Raw genomic sequence first — 18,679 nt, forward strand, 5'->3', positions numbered from 1 at the left:
AGTTTAAATGCGTGGTTGGATGTGGATCGCGTTTCGCTTTAGGCACATCTCGCGTACCCTAGGAAAGCTTACGTATCTTCTTGGAGCTCTCGAACACACATTTCGAGAGCCTAAGTCTTGCACTTCATATCCACAATCACAATGCGTTTCTTACATTCATTCTTGTCCCCATTACTGCTTTCGAGTGCCTTTGTTGTTTCTGCGGCGTCATCTTGGGGGTTTGAAGATGCTACTTTGACAATTCAGAGTAAGGGCGCCGGTGCTGGTGGAGGTTTGAAGGAGAAGTATGTTGAGCCCGTTTCTTCAACTGTCTTGAGGTCTGAGGCTAATAACTGTCGTTGAATTTTAGATTGAGCATCAATTCTCCATTATCCAAGGAGGTTCCTCTGAGTGCAGTCGATACTCTCAAGATTATCCTCACGACTACCGATGGGAAGAAGGCCAAACGACCACACCAAGCGTTCCTCACGCTCACTGAGCCAGCCTCAGGCCTTGAAGAGTCCTTTATCTTCAGCGTTAAAGACACTGGCAAAGGCAAAGTGGAATTGGTATGATCATTCTACTCAATTGCTAGAATATAAGCTGACCACTAGACAGAACCAAAAAGATATTCCTGCCCAGCTCCTCGCATCCTCCCAGCCCCTCACAGCATCCCTCGTTATCGCATCGTTTGGCTCCTCTACGCCATATAAAAGCAAAGTCTTCGATCTCACAGTGGAGCGCGACCCGAACGTCCCACTTGGCCTCCCCGAGAAGCCCGTCCGCTATGGCAAGCGTGAGGAGATCCACCACATTTTCCGATCCGATCCCAGATCACCCCCGAAGATAATATCGCTTGTCTTCACTGCTGCTGTCCTTGCTGCTCTTCCAATATTATTTGGTGCTTGGCTCACTCTTGGTGCCAATGTCAACCATATGTCCAAAGCCCTCGGAAGCGCACCTCTCTCTCACGCCCTATTCTTCGGCTCCATTGTGGCACTTGAGGGGATCTTCTTCCTATATTATACTAGCTGGAATCTGTTCCAGACTCTACCTGCTGCGGCAGCGGTTGGAACCGTTGCTTTCCTGAGCGGGAGCAGGGCGTTGACCGAGGTTCAGGAGCGACGACTGGCTGGATTGAGATAAATACTGAGAGAAGAAGTGAAGAATATAGACAGTGTATCTTGGGATTATTCTTGGAGTCTGGGAATTCGTGGATGTTATCAACAAAAGCGCAGTGGCAGGTTCATGGAAATGGAATGTTATATTACCTTTCTGTCTCAATGATCCGGGGTAGAATACTGAATATAAAGATGCACAGTGCTGCCGGGTCGGTACACGTCGATTCTCCGTCATAAAATCCAAGGGAAATGACAGGAATAGGGCTGCTGGGTATCTAGAGTTAAAATCCTTAAAGAGTAAGCTTGTAAGAGACCAATCAAGATGTAACGTTTATCAACCGTATATCTGTCTACATAGGTGTGGATTTATTTGATCGAAATTCCATTCTCGCTTCGCTATATCCCTTGACACGGCAGCGTCCAACGAGAAAGTGGTCTGTGCGCGAACACTGTCTCTAAAACTACGCGTGCATCTATGTAGAATTCAATCATCAATTCCACTACCGCCATGCCTTCTAATCGTACTAAAATTGATGCAGACCTTATTTAGAAGACTCAATACAATATTCCTCCAAATCGGATTACAAAAAAACCCTGCCCCAAGCCCTGCCATTGCCCAAATTCGAACCTCTCCATATTGACGATTGGCACGCCCATTGCTCACCGAATCAGACTTGCGGGCGACAGCCCCCGACAGGCCTGTCCGACAGACAGGCTGTCGGGCCGACAGTGTCGCCGACAGTCCGACAGCAACACGACAGCTTTTCTAAAAATAGGTATTACCCAAAGATTCCTCATTAAGATATCAACAAGCTACAAGGGAACGCTCAGAACCTCTCGATCCGCCCAGTCCTTTGCACATTCAGTCGCTTTAAGTGTTTTTGTACTTGTTATCGTACGATCCCATGGAATTTGACGTTGAGAGCCTGAGAATACCCTCTCTGGCTTATCGCTTATTCCAGGAATTGAGAGAACCTTAATTGCAAGTAGTGAGAGCCGCGGAAATCTAGTATGTTAAGCTGATTAACTCTACTAATTAATAGCCCTCGTACGAGGCTCTAGTATAACTAGATTCTCGCTAATATAACTCTTAAACTCATCCTCGCTCTATAGACGAGTAGCCTTTAAGATTCGCTCACGAATAGCCCTTTAAAAGGTAGAGAGCTCTTTATTAGGGATCTCTGGCCTATTCCTTTGGGTATTGTATAATGGAGCAGGACCTATCCCTTCGGCTGGTAAGGTTCTACGATAGTTGGACCGTGCGCGAACACCAGAATCAAAAGTACGCGTATGGTCACGGATCCTTGATCCTATTGATTCTATTGGCTGGCTCTTATCGATAACCGTAGGACCAAATCTACCAGCCGAAGGGATAGATAGTGTTTTCTCGCGGAATCTCTTTTAGAGCTTTCGTACGATATAGAGCTGCTTCTCCCCAGTAGTAGTTAACTTTAAATGGTCGTTCTTGTCCTTTAAGAAAGCCGTACGGCTTTTAGGATTAAAAATTCTAGCAGCTAGATAGTATGGAAATTTCGTAAGCTTCTTTATATACTTTTTAAGCTTTTCCTTAGCTCTTACGAGGCGAGGTAGTATAAAGTTATTCTTACTTAAAGAAGCTAATTCCTAATATAAAAGAATTAGTAGTAGAAATATAATAAGGAGTTATATAACTAACCTATGCCTTTTAAATAATATTCTAAAGAGTATTAATTGATTCCAGAACTCTTTCTAGTGTCGTATAATCTCTCTAAAGAAAAAGAGTTGCGTTATAGAAAGCTTAAAGGAAGTTGTGAGTCGTACGAAGCTGAGTCTAGTTATCTGTTATAAGAACGTCCTCTCTTAGAATATCCTTCTTATAGTGCTCCACGTAGAGTTAAAGTCCAGCCTTTATTTTATCCTCTAGAGCTATAGACAATATATTAAACCAGCTATTCTATCTTGTACGATTATTAAGAGGAATAATCTTTCTAGCTTTGCCCTTAAACTATGTTGTATGATTTGCTGAAGAACGGATATAGATAACGTTATTATAAAGCTTTCCTATTGGCCCTATAATATCTTAAATATTTCTACGCTGCACCAACCGAGAAGCAATGCTTTCAGTAGCTGGCACAGAGAACTATAATACACTGCTCTCAACACAAAAAGGCCTCAAGGCGGTTACCCAGTGGCTTATTAGCCAAAATGTACTAAACCAGTTCCGGGTTGCAAGGGAAATGGTAATAGAGGGTGGGGGGGCGAGCAACGGGCGCCCCCTGATGACTCTACAGTAGTAGAGTAAAGTTTGCGATACTAGCGCGTCCGTAGGCTTATTACGGCAGCAGTGGTTCCCAAGGAGGTCAAAAAGTAAGGTAGTAGGAGCACCACAGGTGACTCGCAGGCGCCTCGCAGGCGAGTCCCAAAAGGCGGGGAGATGGATCACGGGGTTTTCTCAAATGGAGTTTTCTCCCCACATGTACATAAGGAGTAGTCCGCGTGGGCCCAATAGGGATCCGAATCGGACGTTAAGCAATGAATTATTATTATTATTATTATATTTCTACGCCTTTCGTCTGACTTACCTTTTGTAGATAGGGGTTCTCTATTGGCTGTTTTTTTTGTCTTTACTTTTGCCTTTACTGGCGTCTTTACTTGTCGTATAACTTCTTTCTCTGGTTCTGCGGCCTTCTTTCTCTCCTTTCCTCTCCCCCTAACTGGCTTAGGCGTCTTTGCTTGTTGTATGGCGTCTTCTTCGCTTTCCTCTTTATCCTCCTCCTCCTGATTCTCCTCCTCCTCTCCCTTTTCCTCCTCCTCCTCCTCCTCTTTCTGTTTCTTATCGTCCTTATTATATAACGCCATAAGCTTCTTATGCTTCTTTAAGATAAAAAGGAAGGCCTAAATAATAAGGTTAATAATATGCCCCTAATAATAAATCCTTTAATGCTCTGCGTTCCAGGAAATCCTATACTTAAGCTAGAGCTATATAGCAATTATACGATATAGAACGTTATTTAAGCCGGTATTATCGCTAACGAGAGCTCTAATCTTGGTTATAATTCCGTATGATTTAAGAACTGGTTAAAGGGCATTCTATTAATTTTTACTACTTTAACTATATACCGTACGAAGGCCAATTAAGATATTTTAATATTGATTATGGATATTAAGGAAGCTGGCGCAGATTTTAAGTATAAAAGAGTGGTTAGGAGAGGTCCAGATATTAACTATAAAGTAAATATTTGTTTTTATAGATTAAAGAACTCGTTATATAACATCCTGGCTTTTAGAAAAGTAACTATAAATCTATTCCGTAATTATTAAGTGGTGTATAGGGATAATATTAGGGGTATCTGCTTCTCGATTTAACGCTCTAATAAAAGTATAAAACTCTGGCCATTTAATATATAAGAATGGAAGCCGTCGTATGATAATAAGATCTAGGAGTGTTTGCTTAATAGCACCCTTCTCTACTATATAACGTAGAACCTCGCCCTCTAGCCCCTAAACCTCTCCCTTTGTAAGAAGCTTTTCGTATAGGGCTTAAACTAAGCTCTTTCCTGCGTCTCGTGGTGTTGTATGAGGCTCGTTCTCTTGTCGCGTTTAGGTAAGTTTGTATTTAGTTAAAAGGTGGCAACGAAGTCCATCTGTTGAGGTATAATACCCTTAAGTATCTTTAGGGGGACAGTATCTATAGAGGTATTTCTTCTTTATATGAGTCTTGTCTGTTTTAGTTACTGGACGAGTATATTTATAAATTAAGGAGATAGTTTTTGAAGCTCCGACTTTCGTATAACTTAATAAGATTAAATCTATATTAGTATCGGCGCTAAAGAGAGCAGAATTAGTATTTGTTTCGAATAGAATATCACTCTAATTAGCTATTTTAATGCTGCTTTATATAATAAAGAGAAGGGAAAGATAAAATTCAAAAGTGGGAATGCCAAGCCCTGTCCGACAGGCTGTCGGAGCTGTCGGCTGTCGCCCGCAAGCCTGCACCGAATATCTGATTATGGGCACGGGCCACCATCTCCTTGGACGCAAATTGCCGTGTCAAAGGATAAAGACCCTGAACAACAGGCGACGGCTGAACTCAGCCTCATGACTTCCCCCCTGCACAGTGAGGCTGCGTGCCTCATCAAATTTCCTTCGCTGGCAGTTTGTATCTTCTCATCTATTACGGCAACTTGACCTTATGCGTATGGCTTAAATAGCCCTAATTGCATGCGGCATAACATATTTCCAGATTGTGTTTATTGGACTTTCTGTAGGTGCACGCTTGAGAGTTTCATAGCTATTAGGCTGACAGCTTTTAGGAAAGCCTGACATCTTGATTCAAACCTCTCTATTACAGAAATGGCAGAGATGCTAGATCGTCCCCAAAATCTCCTTCCGCCCTTACAAATCATAGACTACTCATCTCCGGACAAGCCTGACAACTATCGAATCTCACCAATCACTCCCACTTCGGTAGAGAATAAGAAAGAGGACTCAGTTTTTGAGGATTGGTCTGGAAGAGGCTCTCATGTCGACTTCACCGCTGATGAAACCGTACCACTAGTTCAAGGGCGGTTTCTCGGTCATGGAGTGAACGGCGGCGTCTGGGAAACACATTGCAAAGGTGTTGCGCTGGCATGGAAGAGAAAGTACTGCCGCCGTAAGATTGGGGATGCTGAAAGAAAGGAGATAACGATTTTGAAGAAACTCAGCCACAATCATATCGTCAAATTAGTTGGTACTTATACGTATCGTCAATTCCTAGGATTGCTGCTGTGGCCGGTTGCTGTATGTGACATGGCCACTTTCTTCGAGGATTTTGAGACGGTGTTGGGAGAAAACTGCACAATCGATGATGAACAGAGTGCGCGCCTTACGGCATTGGGTCTTCCTTGTGAATCACAGGACTCCCTCCACTCTCACGGCTGCGAGTTTTTGTACCCAAAAATCGGCTGCCTCGCTAGCGCGATTGCTTACCTTCATGAACAAAAAGTCCGTCACAAGGATCTCAAACCATCAAATGTACTTTTATCTCGTAATAATCTCTGGGTCACTGATTTCGGGACTTCCACGGATTTCTCACTACTTTCGACAAGTGCTACAGAGGACGGAGAGCGGGGCACACCGAAATATTTCGCACCCGAGGTCGCAGCATTCAAACCTAACGGCCGATCGGCAGACGTTTTCTCACTAGGATGCATATTTCTGGAAATTTTAACGGCAGTAAAATATGGAACTCTGAGGCCTATGAGGATGTCTCGTCCGGCCATGGACGGCTCATTCCAAAGCAATCTCAACCGTAGACAACAGTGGCTACAAATGCTCAACACAGAGTCGTCCTATCATAAGCACCTTCTATGTGAAATCGAGGATATGCTTAATATAGACCCTCAGACAAGGCCCACCGCTCTTGAGGTAAAGAACCATTTGGCATTTATTGATCAATTCAGACAACCGCATGTAACGACAAGAATTTTCGGATTCTGCTGCGCAACTTCGTTCCTTACTACCCAAGAGCATTCGGATGAGTTAGAGTCATTGCGCACAAATGCGCACATCAGGATTACCTCGTTACAGAAACAGATTGATACGTTGCAGGCTGAGGCCAGGAAAATGCGTGATGAGCAGGAACTCCATATGCAGATGTGCCAAAGTCCAAGTATAAGAGGCGAAGAGGAGCCTTCGGAGCTTCAAGGTGGGAACTTTGCGCGCACGCAATCCGCGACGAGTGACGTGTTTGACGTACCAGCAATAAAGTCATGGATTAGCAGATCCCCATCAACAACATTCATAGGGGAGGTAGCGTACTACTGGACTCTTTTCAATCCACTTTCGAACGGCAAAGGATTCATAATGGAACGCGCAGCCAAGAGTGTCTTTTACAAAAGCAAGCTCAGTCCTCAAGTTGTGGACAGGTTGTGGAGAAATATTGATATATATAATACGCCGGTGCTAGACTTTACACGGTTTTGCGTCGTGATGCACTGGCTCTTTGGTCTAATTGCGATGGTATGTCCTTATGCCCTCTATCCCTTCGAAGGCTTTATATTCAACCCAGCTTCTGGGTTTTGCCAGCTTGCACTGTGTGTAGGATTTTGGATGGTTTTCTGTGAAGGCTTACACTCGGGGTTTCCGAATAGGTTGACTATAAAGTCCCAGGTAATATTCGCCAACTTGTGTCGGCAATCGAAGATGATTGTGCATCCTCTCCGAACAAAGACATAAGGCAAACACCTCGAATTACCGAAGATAGGCTCATAACTGCTTTGAAAATAGCCACCTTGTCCTCGCGAATTGCTGAAGGCATAGACGGATTCTCACAGTGACTGTCTAAGCGGCTTCATTGACATTCCGTATGGAGGCCTATATCATCTAGAGTTCAACCTCGCCATCTTCGCCGCTTCTTCGCTTAGCACAATAATACCAATTAGGGCCCTTGGGCTCCCATTATATCGCAGACCGTCAAGCCCTTAGCTTGCAAGGCACAGACCACGCATTCTCATCCGATTTAAAAGCGCGAAAACCAATCGAAGGTAACACAAAAACGCCCTGCGTCGCAAACTAAAACGGGTGAATCCTATGTTGAAGCCCTGTGCGAAACCTGCAGCTTTCCCATTCAATAAAAAAACAACCTGTCCAAAATAGAAATATAGCGACTGGCACCCTACCAATCCATCAAGACCATCCTTGTTGTGCTCCCTGTGCTGGCTGTCCCGGCCTGGGAAACACCGGCACCGTCTCGAGTTGGTCGAGTCCCATGCCTCCCATCGTACCCTGTGTGGTATTCTGCCACCCCTGCCCAGTCTGCTGGTTCACGAAGGCGCTTTGCCGGAAAGGATTCGTGCTCCCCGTCGGGTTAGGTGTTAAGCCGCTTTGTGGGGAGGGCGTGTGCTGTTGTGGGGAGCCATGTCGCGCGAAGGGATTTGTGCCTGCAGGGGCCGACTGCATTGATTGTAAGCCTTGTTGCTGCTGCTGTTGGGGCTGCGGCGCAAATGGAGAAGTTGACTGAGGTGTTAGGGCCGAGGGTGTCGTGGTGAAGGGTGAGGATGATATGCCGGGGGATTGATTTGAGGTTTGCTTGGCGAAGGGGTTGGTAGGGGAGCGCGCGATGGGGGAGGCGATTGGGGGATTGCTGAGTAACTTGGGCTCTGCGTTCGGTTGATTAGGCATTATAGAGTTGCGGAAAGGATTTGTAGATTGTGCCTGGATGGAATCCGCCATTGGGGCAAGACTGTTGAATTGTTGCGTAGGCTGCTGAGGAAAGTTGGCAACGCCATTTTGCGGGATGCTTGATAATGAAGTATTTTGCGGATTAAAGGGCTGAGGTGTGTAGCCGCCGAAACCAGCGCTTGTGAAATTCTGTTGGATTTGCTGTGGTAGCTGTGGTTGTTGTGGTTGGCCGAACGGGTTGCCAGCCTGGCCACTTGGAGGGCTGAAAGCTTGTTGCTGCTGCGGCTGGAAACCCATATTTTGAACTGGCATTTGATATCCAGTTTGCGTAACACCCGTTTGCTGAGGGTATTGTTGAAACTGTTGGGTTTGCTGAGCCATTGGTTGCTGGTTCTGTTCAATAGATTCGAAAAAATCGATCAAATCTGGAGCCGGACCTTTTGGCTCTTGCTTCGCAGGCGTTGACAATGTTTGCTTTGGGGATGGAAAGCTCTGTCCCGCAGATGTCTTTGATACCGCCAACTTTGAGTCGGCAAATGACTTGCTAGTTCCATTCGCGCTCTTCCCGTTATTCTTCTTGGCTTCCCTCTCAGCAAGATACTGACGTCGGTTCACCTCGAAGTCTTTGTCGTTGAGATACTCTTCTAATGATGCAGCTAGGCTCGTTGGAGCATGNTTGATTTTAGGAATTTCGAGCCTGGTGGAGTGTTCGTGCATTCTGGCTACGCTCAGATACTGGACGACCATGTCAGTCTGTTTAACGAATGTACGGTATATGTTTAAAGCCCGCGTGGCGTCCGGATGAGACATTTCGAAGTAGTGTTCTTTGGCCGGTTAATTATTGCTTGTATGGGATATTGTCAAATACTAACCTAGCACGTTGATAGTGCCTTCGTTCATGACATGGAAAAGTACAAGCAAATCCATGGTAAGTAAACGGAAGGCGGTTAACGTGATTTCGTTTTCGGGATCTTCTGTAAGGAGCTGAGGGAAATTAGCCAAAGACCGGAGAGGGTTTTGTTCCAAAGGCAAAATACCTCGCATCTCAAGAGCATTTTGATCTGGGTCTGAACACTTTCTGTTTCTCGAAGAAGCCCTTTATCAACGGTAAGCCGCTTGAGGCGACCTTCTCCGCCGCGGACGTAATCAACCTTCGTAGAACCATATTGTACCGCTCGCTCAAGGAGATACTCGGAGTAGGTACGAATATTTCGACCTTGTGTTTGAACTGGTTTCCCATGCAGAGTTAGCACGGAATCTATGAGGTTGCCTACCCGGATCCAGATATCATTACTGGCTCGCATATTATTTTGTGGCTAGGAATGGTCGGAATATATGGAAGAAAGACAGAATCCTTCACCGGTATTACGCCTTTCCCACTACCCAACATTCAAGTGTATTGGCTCCATCTCAATCGGGCCAACAGTGTTATGAATATATAAAGACATACCCTCGGTAAAGCTATTAATCGCAAGCTTGCGATGCGGGTGTTGCGCGAGAAATTTGAGTGTGACATCTGGCTCTCCCTCCCGAATCATGAGGTGGACAATAATGAGAGCTTTGAAGACTATCGTCCATGTTGAGTCTCGCAATCTGTTCGTAAGGGCTCTAAAGATCTCCGCGACGCCGGCTTCACCAGCATGGGTGGCTATAAGGATATGTTCAACATATTTGGATTTGGGGGCCGCAAGCTAAGAGACGGTCGGTCAGTCTGTGGCTGCGGTATCGAGTCTGCAAAGGTGTTGTCTCGGATTCTTTTAATATCCTCACCTTGATCTTCGTACCGCCTTTCACTGATTTTTCGAAGGAGCTCGCCATCTGTCCTCGAGGGGGCAAGCGGCGTATTTATTTAGGCTTCGGGTTGTGTTCTGGCGGGCTTTATCACGACATAGCGATGTAGAACAATGGGAATAATATCAGCGTACGAATAGCTCCAAGAATAGGAAGAAGTGACCGCCCCTCAAACGAGAGCGAAACGTTTGTGGTGGTGCTGTGTTGTACGATGAGTGAACCGCCGCTGTCCGGAAGATCCCACCTGCAAATTGGCCAGCTCCACGATGACGCTTCCCGCGCAAATGCAGTTCACAAGCCTCTCATCCCACCACGAAAAATTCACGAACACCCCCACCATGGCTTCGTCACCTACGCCGTCTGAGCGCGAAAAAGCGGATGAAGAGCTCAAAGCTAAAGAAGCTGCAGAGCAAGCTACTCTTCCCTATAAGTGGACTCAAACAATCGGAGATCTCGATGTTGCCGTGCCTGTCCCCGCCAATATCAAAGGTCGTGATTTAGAAGTCAAATTCACTAAGACAAAGCTTAAGGTCGCCATCAAGGGCCAGGATCCTATAATAGATGTATACCCGTGTCATTCTATCAGAGCTTCTTATCTAACGAACTCTCAGGGAGACCTTCCACATTCCATCCACGTCGATGAATCTACTTGGACCCTCGAGACCGTACCCAACGGGAAGGAAGTGAGCATTCACCTCGACAAGGTTAATAAGATGGAATGGTGGGCGCACGTCATAACATCAGCACCGAAAATCGATACTTCCAAAATTTCTCCAGAAAATAGCAAGTTGAGTGATCTAGATGGTGAAACTAGGAGCATGGTCGAGAAGATGATGTTCGACCAGCGACAAAAGGAGTTGGGGAAGCCTACAAGCGATGAGCAGAAGAAGATGGACCTGCTGGCTCAGTTTCAGAAGCAACACCCAGGTATGATCTAACTTGTGAATGGCTTCTTGTGTGAACTCTACTAACCACGTCTGCAGAGATGGATTTCTCTAACGCTAAGATCGGTTAAACCAAGTCCTGGATGACGGAATCAGGCTATAACAGGAGTATGGAATTTTCGTTAACTTTACAGCTATGGATCCCCAAAAAAAAGCGAAAAATATATGTTCAAAATGTATATTTAAAAATTTGAGGTGTGTGTATGCCAAATCAATTACCCAAGGAGCAGCGTTCCTTAAATGCCCTTCATCATGCAGCTTGAATTAGGCTCCTAGGGTAAGTTGCTTGTATGATACCTTCAATCCCCTCTGTGACAGGTGCAGAGACTCGTGAAGGCATCCCGGACAGGCACTGGAAATGGAGATTGGGAAAAGCTCGATCTGGTGAGATCCCAGATGCCTTGGAGCACACACTAAAATGTAGAGACTTGTTGCAAATAGCCCTTGTCACCCGAATACATGTCGTTATCCATGGGAAGAGGTCTCCCGAAAGCGCAGCAATAGCATGCCTTTGTTTACATATGGAAACAGGCGACAATTCCATGCTTGGCTTTCCTATCTTAAGCTTTTCAAGGGACCCTGCTGTAGTCGAAGCAAACGGCTGGTGCGAGACTATCGAAATAGCGCCCCACTAAGCTATCGCCAACAGTAAGCAAGTTTGATTATCCAGGAAACCGAAAGCGACTAAACTTTCTATAACCACAAGTCTTACAAGGTAAATATTATACAGAGAATAGCGGGGGTTAGGAAACCAAGATGCTATTACAGATATACAAGTGTGAGGATAACAGAATCTTGACTTTTGACGCCGACTCGACTTGGAGTCTCTGGAAGTTGTGTAGGCCATCTACGTTGTAACATAGTCAGATAATACAGAATTACTCTTTCAATTCCAGGTGATACGTCTCAAGCTGTTCCTGAGTAAGTAAGTTTGGTGCTTTTACAAGCAAATCCTCACCCTTTCCACTCTTCGGGAAGGCAATGACATCTCTCACGGATTCTCTTCCCATCATAACAGCAATGAGCCTGTCAAATCCAAGAGCAATGCCAGCATGAGGCGGACATCCTGCGCGCAAAACATCAAGTAGATGCCGGAAGTCCTGAAGACGCTCCTCGCTCATTTTCAGAACATCTCGAAGGATATATTCTTGTACCTTTGCGTCATGGACACGCCGACTTCCGCCTCCAAGCTCTACACCATTAACAACAATGTCATAATGCTCGGCTTTAACAGCCAGAGGGTCAGTCAACAGTAGGTCAACGTCTTCTGGGGATTTGGGGGCCGTGAATGGGTGGTGAGTAGAAGATATTCCAGCCGTACCGCCTTGTCCCGGATCGGTGCCGTTCGTCGGAGAAAACAGTGGAAAATCAGTGATCCAGAGGAATTTGAAACCCTTTGGTGCTGGGATATACTTTGTAGCAACCGCCGCTTTATGCAAAGCTAAGCGCAAATTGCCTATAAGTGTAGATCCACCTGCAAAAGGCGCCTTCTTTCTAGCCTGAAGTACAACCAGGTCGCCATGTTTCAAATTTAGGATCTCCTCTACATGCTCTGCAGCCTCAAAACCAAATGGCTGAAGGCCTTGTAGGGGCTGTTTCAAATCATAAACAAAAATCCCAGGCTGGCCTTCCGGGTTGTTAAGGAACGGAGCGGCTTCAGGACTGTCCATAAAATTGCTAATAAACTTTCGACTTTCTTGAGGGTTGTCGGACACAGATAAGTTCATGACTTCAACTACAGGATCCAACAATGGGCCTATTTTACCAATGAGATCGACGGGAAGAAGGTGGCCTACGCGATGAATCTAGGCCAGGTTAATCTTCATATCACAAGTTAATGCGGTTTGCTAACCTCCATTCCAAGCCGCAAATCAGGCTTATCTGACCCATATTGCGACATAGCATCATGATATGACATTCGAGGGAAATTAGACTCGGGGATTTTTTCGTCGATCATGGATATCCAAAGACGTCGTAAAATGGTTTCAATTTGCTGCATTACATCTTCACCTTTCGCAAAAGACATTTCCAGGTCAATCTATTAACAACTTAGACTTCGAAATATGAGACATTGTTCACGTTCTTACCTGGGTAAACTCAGGCTGACGATCGGCTCTATGGTCTTCGTCACGGAAACAACGAGCAATTTGGAAGTATTTCGGGATCCCGCTGGCCATGAGTATTTGCTTGTACTGCTGCGGACTTTGCGGAAGAGCATAAGCCAATCCTTTAGTCCGTGTCGGTACAAGAAATTCTCGAGCGCCTTCGGGTGTTGATTTGAACAACAAGGGCGTTTCAATTTCTAGAAATTCTTCTTCTCGAAGTTGTTGTCTGCAAATATCTGCAACCTTGGCCCTGAAAAGCAAAGCATCGCGAATCTCTTTGTTGGTTCGTATTTGAAGATGGCGCTGTTCCGGAGGAAAAAAAGTCTCAGATGTAACAATGATGTCCTTTGGGAATTTATTGAGAGGTTGAATATCTATAAGGTCGACTTCAACGTTATTAATCATCTTTATTCCTGAGGCAAAATCGCCCTTCGCCGGTTTCCGAGCCTTCAGGACACCTCGAATGACAACAGGAGTGTGGGAATTCAAAGTCTTCAGTTTCGAATGAGCCGGTTTGTCTTGGCCATCCCCACTGTGCGCAAAAGAAATAAGTTGGACACTACAAGAGAGATCTTTGCTCTGTAATGGAAGGAAGGACATATGCTTTGAGATATCTTTACGCGTTCCAAGGTAGCCATGAAGTACCACTAATTTTCCAGGGCTTTCTCTTTCTAAGGCAGAGACCTCATGAGTAAGCCGGGGAAATTCAACTAATAAAATGAGCTCTCCATATAGGTAACATTGACTTGCTATAACGTACATGATTTTTTGAAGTCTTCAAGGATTTCAGATGTTGAGGAAGGCGCACTATGGTTAAGAGTTATTCTCGAAGAAGTGAATGTGCGCTTATTACCAAGGCACTGTCGTCCTAGATGGTATTGAATATTTCGTGGCCGATTTTGATTCAGAATTCCAGCAGCTCGAACGAATCTTGATATTTCGGCATAAGACCTCCATACTGAAACCCGCGATATGGCTACGGCAGAAAAAATCTGTGGCAACATTGTTCTCTAGAAACAGTGAAAGACGCTACACTGATGAGCAACAAGAGTTCACAGAATGTGCCAAGACTGTTACTAAGCGAAACTAACACCAATTCATTTTCTTGCGCACTTTTGCTTTCGACTTTCCTTTCCTCATCCTTCCAGTTTAAAACCTGTGAGTATCACATTTTTTACCTTCCTGTATTTGGCTAATAGTACTCTCGTAGATGATGAAAGCCTAGCGTGTACCCGATGAGCTGTCCTCTTCTTCTGCCTTCAAACTCTCCCTTTACCGGGCTTAAGTGGTTTGACTGTGGAATTGGATGCAGCATGATATCGGCGTTCGGCACACCCCTCTTGTTACATTCACGAACGCGATGAAGGCATCTCTGAATAATCTGGAAGGTGTCTATTTTGCACTGATCTTCGGCGATCGCGATATACCATACCACGGCCATGTACCGTTGCGATCGATTCTGTATATACATGAAGAACAAGAAAGTCCCATACCATTTTTTAACATTCGCAATGATACGGTTTCGTACAATTAATGAGATGCTCATGTTTGCCGGCATTACCTTATAGAGATTATGAGGTTGCCATCCTCTGCTTTCTAACAGCTGAGCGAGAGTAATACTAGCACTGTCAACAGCCTCGCTCCTTGAGGTAGCTCATGTTGCCTCTGCAATAAGAGTTGGACGGTAATAGCATTGGCACATTCTGGTTCAGACTGTACTTGCTACCTCTGACTTTGGAACTCCTTGCCCAACGCAAAATTCGGGAATTTCTAACTATTCAGTATCCCGTCAAGGTGCTCCTTTTATTGTGGCCCGTCTCTACCGAAGTATCTATAGCTTCTCATCGTGATGAAACCACCACAATGGGCCGCAAACGTTCTTCCAATGATGCAGACCTTCTTCAACCTGGAGTCAAATTATATATTAAATTTAGGCTTTATTATCATAATATTGGGTTATAATTAATTGATCAAATCTACAGCTTTATTTTGCCAAGACTTAATTAAATCTAGAGCCTCTGGTTGGCTCGGTAAAAGGAGCACCTTTCGTGACGGCGCATGGGATAGTCTTCCGATCGACATTTATATTTAATCAAAATCCTTTCGGCCTATGAGAAGATGTAAGGGGATGGAAGAGTCTTTATAATAATACCACTGTTATAATAACTGAGTCTTCATCGAATATTGAACTCTACTACACGTTCGTCGGTGACTTCTTCTAGCATTCCATGCATGATCCTGTGAACATAGGCACTGCCAACAAAGGTATAGTAATCTAGCTCGGATCGCAGCAGGACTGGCATTGAATAACCATACAACATACAGATATTACATTTTGGAGCTCCGAGACTCATGAAGCCAGTGGCAGTCATAAAGAGTCGATAAACCTATTCCACTGCCACATATCACTGTCTTGCTTCATTTCTCCTCAACACGAGGAGTCTTGTGGAAGAAACCGGTCTTGCATGAATAGAGGCCCATCACCATCTTGCTTCATTTCTCTTCGACATCAGAAGTCTGCTGTGGAAGAAGCCGGCCTCGCAAGAATGGAGTAGTTGCGCTGCCGACTGCTACAGCCGCAACACATAGAGCCTTTATATTATTAGAAGGGAGAATGTAGGAAATATAAGAACACTTGCAGCAAAGACAAAGCCCCACACCAATCGAGTTTCGCGCTCTATCAACTCCGTCTTGAGTATCAATATGCCACGTTCAAAAATTGCCCCAAGTCTATCGAACTTTGAGTCGAGGTTGGACTCAAGAGCGCCGATTTTGAAGCCAGGGGCATTGATTTTGGAGTCGCACTTGGACTCAAGAGCGCTGATTTTGAAGTCAAGGGCGCTGAGTTGTCCAGTGAGGCTGGTCTGGAGATTGTTCATTTCAATATTAGTAGACTCTTTGAGGCGATCTAGCTGTAACTTCGTCGTAGACATATCTGACTGAAGTGCGTTGATCTTGTCGACAGGTGAGCTCTGGTAAGAAGGGGCCTGAGAAGGGGCCTGAGAAGAGTCTTGAGAAGACGGACGGACGTCACTATCATCATATAGTGAACCTATAGAACTGTTAACGACTTTTTAAATTAGAGCTAGATGAATATATTTTACGTGTTATGGTGTAGAGAGGACCAGGTTGGGATCTGAATGCATAGACGCGACCGTGCAGACGGGCAGAGCTCTGTCGGAGAGCAGCGCGCTGGAAAGTCTGGATGGCTCTGTGCAGCATTTCTAGTGAAGGTCGTAAAGTAGTAAAGAGCCGATATTAGAGGTGACGATGACTCAAAGTGCAAATGTCTGTTATTGAGTAGAGAAAGACAGTCGATATTAGAGGTGACAATGACTCAAAGTGCAAATTTTTGTTGTTGAGTAGAGAAAGGAAGACTTCTGAGGTTGCTTTAACTGACATCGACTATCACATGCTCCAAGGCTTTGCCAGCAAGCGAGATGTGACTCAGGCGATTAGATTGGAAGTGACATGCTGGATCGTTCTTCTACTTATACAGAACTCACCTTGATGTATTTTGGAATACATGATATTTTACAAGTCTTTCTACATAGGCATCAAGCTGCTGCTTCCTTGAATTCCTGTTCTACAGCTTTTGCTTTCGCCTGCGCCGCCTTAAACTCTTCCCACCCGGGACACGAGTGGCCTTGTGTTTCGAACTCCTCATCATTGATAATGCGGCACATCCTAATATTCCACTTCCCCACCCTTAAAACCAAAAGATTTTCCTCTATGAGAAACTGCTTCGGCAATTCTGGGTCAAAATTCTTAATTGGTAGCCATGTCAACGCATCTCCCATTGTACTAGCCCGGCCAGGGTCGCTTGCCACATATGCACCTTGATTCATAACTAGTTTATGACCCTCGCCTTTAGAAGATGCTAGCCCAGCCGCGTGTAAAATTTTAGGGAATGCCTGCCCGAAGACGAGAGATTTAGGGAGGACTATGTGCTTTGAGGGGGCATTATGAGAGCTGATTGCTGGTGCTTTTCTATTCAAAGAAGGGCTCATGTAAGATTCTTGAGGGCTTTTGGCGTTCGTCCCTTCCTTCGTAGCAGGCCCACCTTCTATCTGCTTCTTGGGAAGCTCCTCTTTGATAGCGGATAGCTGAATAGTACCTGTTCCTCGACTAAACATTTTCTTGTGCTGCATTTCGGCATTCTTTGCGGCTTGGGCTCCATGAGCAAGTTCGACGAATTCACGAGCTAGGAGGTGTTGTGCGGCTCGTTTTGAAGGGTCTTGAATGTGGCTTTGCATAACAAGCTCAATATGCTCTAGCGGAAGGAAAGTGAAGAGTTTTAGATAGCGCTCAACGTCTGAATCCGAACTTCGCAGGAAGAACTGAACATGCACTGTTAGTCAATCGAAACATTAGAACCCATCTCCCACAGGCATACCTGATATAAATCGAAAGAACTTAGCATTTCTGGATCTAACCAGATTGCGTTACCTGCGCTCTTTCCAAACTTTGCTCCAGACGAAGTGGTGAGAAGTGGAGTAGTGAACCCGTATGGAGCCATCAATGGCTCTTCTTTTTCCTGTCGGATGCTTGGGTCGTGGTATGTTTTTCTGATATAATTTATCGCGTCCATCCCGGCACAGATGTTACCAAATTGGTCGGATCCCCCAATTTGTACTTGTACTCCTATAGTATTATACATGTGCCACCAATCCCAAGCTTGTAAGAGGGGGTAACAGAATTCTGAGAAAGACATCCCATTCCCACTTTCAAGTCTTGTTTTCACCCTATAATGCCGTCAGTGAGAAGGTCCTAACTCTGCCCCGCCAGAAGTGGGAGAGCTCACGAGTCTCTATTGAGCATTGTTCCAACGCGAGTCCCTGAGCCCAATACTTTCATCAAATCCATCATAGTGAGCTTATTAATCCAGGAATTGTTGTTCAGCAAACCCCGTTTCCACGACCAGTTCCTCCTATATCCATATTTGATTGCTAGGCACCCGACGTTCACCCATAGTTGCTTGAGCTGTAAATGCATGGATATCACATTTGCTTTGTGAACATCGGAGTGTTTTTGCTCTCGAGCAGTGGTTCTGCCTGTTGGGTCTCCGATTTTGGCCGTCGCTCCGCCTAGCTATCGAAAATTAGTCTTTTTGTTAAGACGGGGACTTCGCTGATGCACTCACTAAAGTGACGGCGTGAAAACCGTTCATATACATCCAGAAGAGCGTCATCAATGGAAGGAGGTGCCCCATGTGCAAAGAAGGAGCTGTTGGGTCTATGCCAACATATGCCCCTATCCGTTTCTCGGTCATGAGAGAACTAAGAGCATCTTTTTCCCTGGACAGGTTCTCAGTATTTTTCAGCATTGTCTGAATTAAGGCTCAAGCTCACATACCCGGCGATATCCTTTACAAACCCTCGCTCTTCCAATATGCTCATCATATTTTGTTTCTTGCCCGCCTTAATCTTGACTGCCTGAGCTTTCCATTCTAATTCGGCATCGTACGTTTTACGGAGGAAATTTTGGGTTATAGCCCGCCGTGATTCTCGGGCAATATTGCGATTTCGAATGCATCGCTTGCATATGTACGGCTGAGGTCGTGCTAGGTACTTGAAGAAAGATGTCGCCGCCATTG

General features: G+C 45.2%; 7 protein-coding genes across 7 annotated transcripts; 3 read left to right on the top strand and 4 right to left on the bottom strand.

Annotated features, from left to right (window-relative positions):
• The first annotated feature begins 94 nt into the window (after positions 1-94).
• On the top strand, positions 95-1,528 carry K441DRAFT_691795 (uncharacterized protein). Its single transcript, XM_067652508.1, has 3 exons — positions 95-284; positions 350-548; positions 598-1,528. The coding sequence occupies exons 1-3, from the start codon at positions 142-144 to the stop codon at positions 1,123-1,125; spliced, it is 870 nt and encodes a 289-aa protein (XP_067510369.1). The 5' UTR covers positions 95-141; the 3' UTR covers positions 1,126-1,528.
• Positions 1,529-5,130: 3,602 nt separating this feature from the next.
• Positions 5,131-7,523, top strand: K441DRAFT_5841 (kinase-like protein). Its single transcript, XM_067644532.1, has 3 exons — positions 5,131-5,343; positions 5,393-7,082; positions 7,149-7,523. Exons 2-3 carry the CDS (start codon positions 5,433-5,435, stop codon positions 7,296-7,298), a joined length of 1,800 nt encoding a protein of 599 aa, XP_067510370.1. The 5' UTR covers positions 5,131-5,343; positions 5,393-5,432; the 3' UTR covers positions 7,299-7,523.
• K441DRAFT_5814 (ANTH-domain-containing protein) lies at positions 7,524-10,180 on the bottom strand. Its single transcript, XM_067644411.1, has 5 exons — positions 10,014-10,180; positions 9,694-9,934; positions 9,281-9,471; positions 9,116-9,227; positions 7,524-9,067 (listed from the first exon to the last, which is right to left on the bottom strand). Exons 1-5 carry the CDS (start codon positions 10,059-10,061, stop codon positions 7,749-7,751), a joined length of 1,911 nt encoding a protein of 636 aa, XP_067510371.1. The 5' UTR covers positions 10,062-10,180; the 3' UTR covers positions 7,524-7,748.
• A 192-nt stretch (positions 10,181-10,372) lies between these two features.
• On the top strand, positions 10,373-11,049 carry K441DRAFT_672479 (putative nuclear movement protein nudC; the record flags this gene model as incomplete). Its single annotated transcript, XM_067650556.1, has 2 exons — positions 10,373-10,961; positions 11,018-11,049. The coding sequence occupies 2 exons, from the start codon at positions 10,373-10,375 to the stop codon at positions 11,047-11,049; spliced, it is 621 nt and encodes a 206-aa protein (XP_067510372.1).
• Positions 11,050-11,734: 685 nt separating this feature from the next.
• Positions 11,735-14,087, bottom strand: K441DRAFT_710420 (uncharacterized protein; the record flags this gene model as incomplete). Its single annotated transcript, XM_067653889.1, has 4 exons — positions 11,735-12,783; positions 12,831-13,016; positions 13,066-13,793; positions 13,844-14,087. The coding sequence occupies 4 exons, from the start codon at positions 14,085-14,087 to the stop codon at positions 11,857-11,859; spliced, it is 2,085 nt and encodes a 694-aa protein (XP_067510373.1). The 3' UTR covers positions 11,735-11,856.
• A 1,489-nt stretch (positions 14,088-15,576) lies between these two features.
• On the bottom strand, positions 15,577-16,016 carry K441DRAFT_672481 (uncharacterized protein; the record flags this gene model as incomplete). Its single annotated transcript, XM_067650557.1, has 2 exons — positions 15,577-15,675; positions 15,744-16,016. 2 exons carry the CDS (start codon positions 16,014-16,016, stop codon positions 15,577-15,579), a joined length of 372 nt encoding a protein of 123 aa, XP_067510374.1.
• A 624-nt stretch (positions 16,017-16,640) lies between these two features.
• Positions 16,641-18,677, bottom strand: K441DRAFT_530648 (tyrosyl-tRNA synthetase-like protein; the record flags this gene model as incomplete). The annotated part of the gene is made up of 6 exons (XM_067642179.1): positions 16,641-17,149; positions 17,213-17,423; positions 17,480-17,828; positions 17,888-18,174; positions 18,227-18,380; positions 18,439-18,677. 6 exons carry the CDS (start codon positions 18,675-18,677, stop codon positions 16,641-16,643), a joined length of 1,749 nt encoding a protein of 582 aa, XP_067510375.1.
• Positions 18,678-18,679: the final 2 nt, after the last annotated feature.

Source organism: Cenococcum geophilum (assembly GCF_001692895.1).
Source record: "Cenococcum geophilum 1.58 unplaced genomic scaffold K441scaffold_1, whole genome shotgun sequence".
In the NCBI taxonomy this organism is placed as follows: Eukaryota; Fungi; Ascomycota; class Dothideomycetes; order Gloniales; family Gloniaceae; genus Cenococcum; species Cenococcum geophilum.

Bases quoted from the DNA above. Each gene is read 5' to 3' on its own strand.
- K441DRAFT_5841 (XM_067644532.1), top strand. From the start codon at position 5,433: ATGGCAGAGATGCTAGATCGTCCCCAAAATCTCCTTCCGCCCTTACAA. The intron at 7,083-7,148 runs GTATGTCCTTAT...GGGTTTTGCCAG, and splicing joins TCTTTGGTCTAATTGCGATG to CTTGCACTGTGTGTAGGATT.
- K441DRAFT_691795 (XM_067652508.1), top strand. From the start codon at position 142: ATGCGTTTCTTACATTCATTCTTGTCCCCATTACTGCTTTCGAGTGCC. The intron at 285-349 runs GTATGTTGAGCC...GTTGAATTTTAG, and splicing joins GGTGGAGGTTTGAAGGAGAA to ATTGAGCATCAATTCTCCAT. The intron at 549-597 runs GTATGATCATTC...ACCACTAGACAG, and splicing joins GCAAAGGCAAAGTGGAATTG to AACCAAAAAGATATTCCTGC.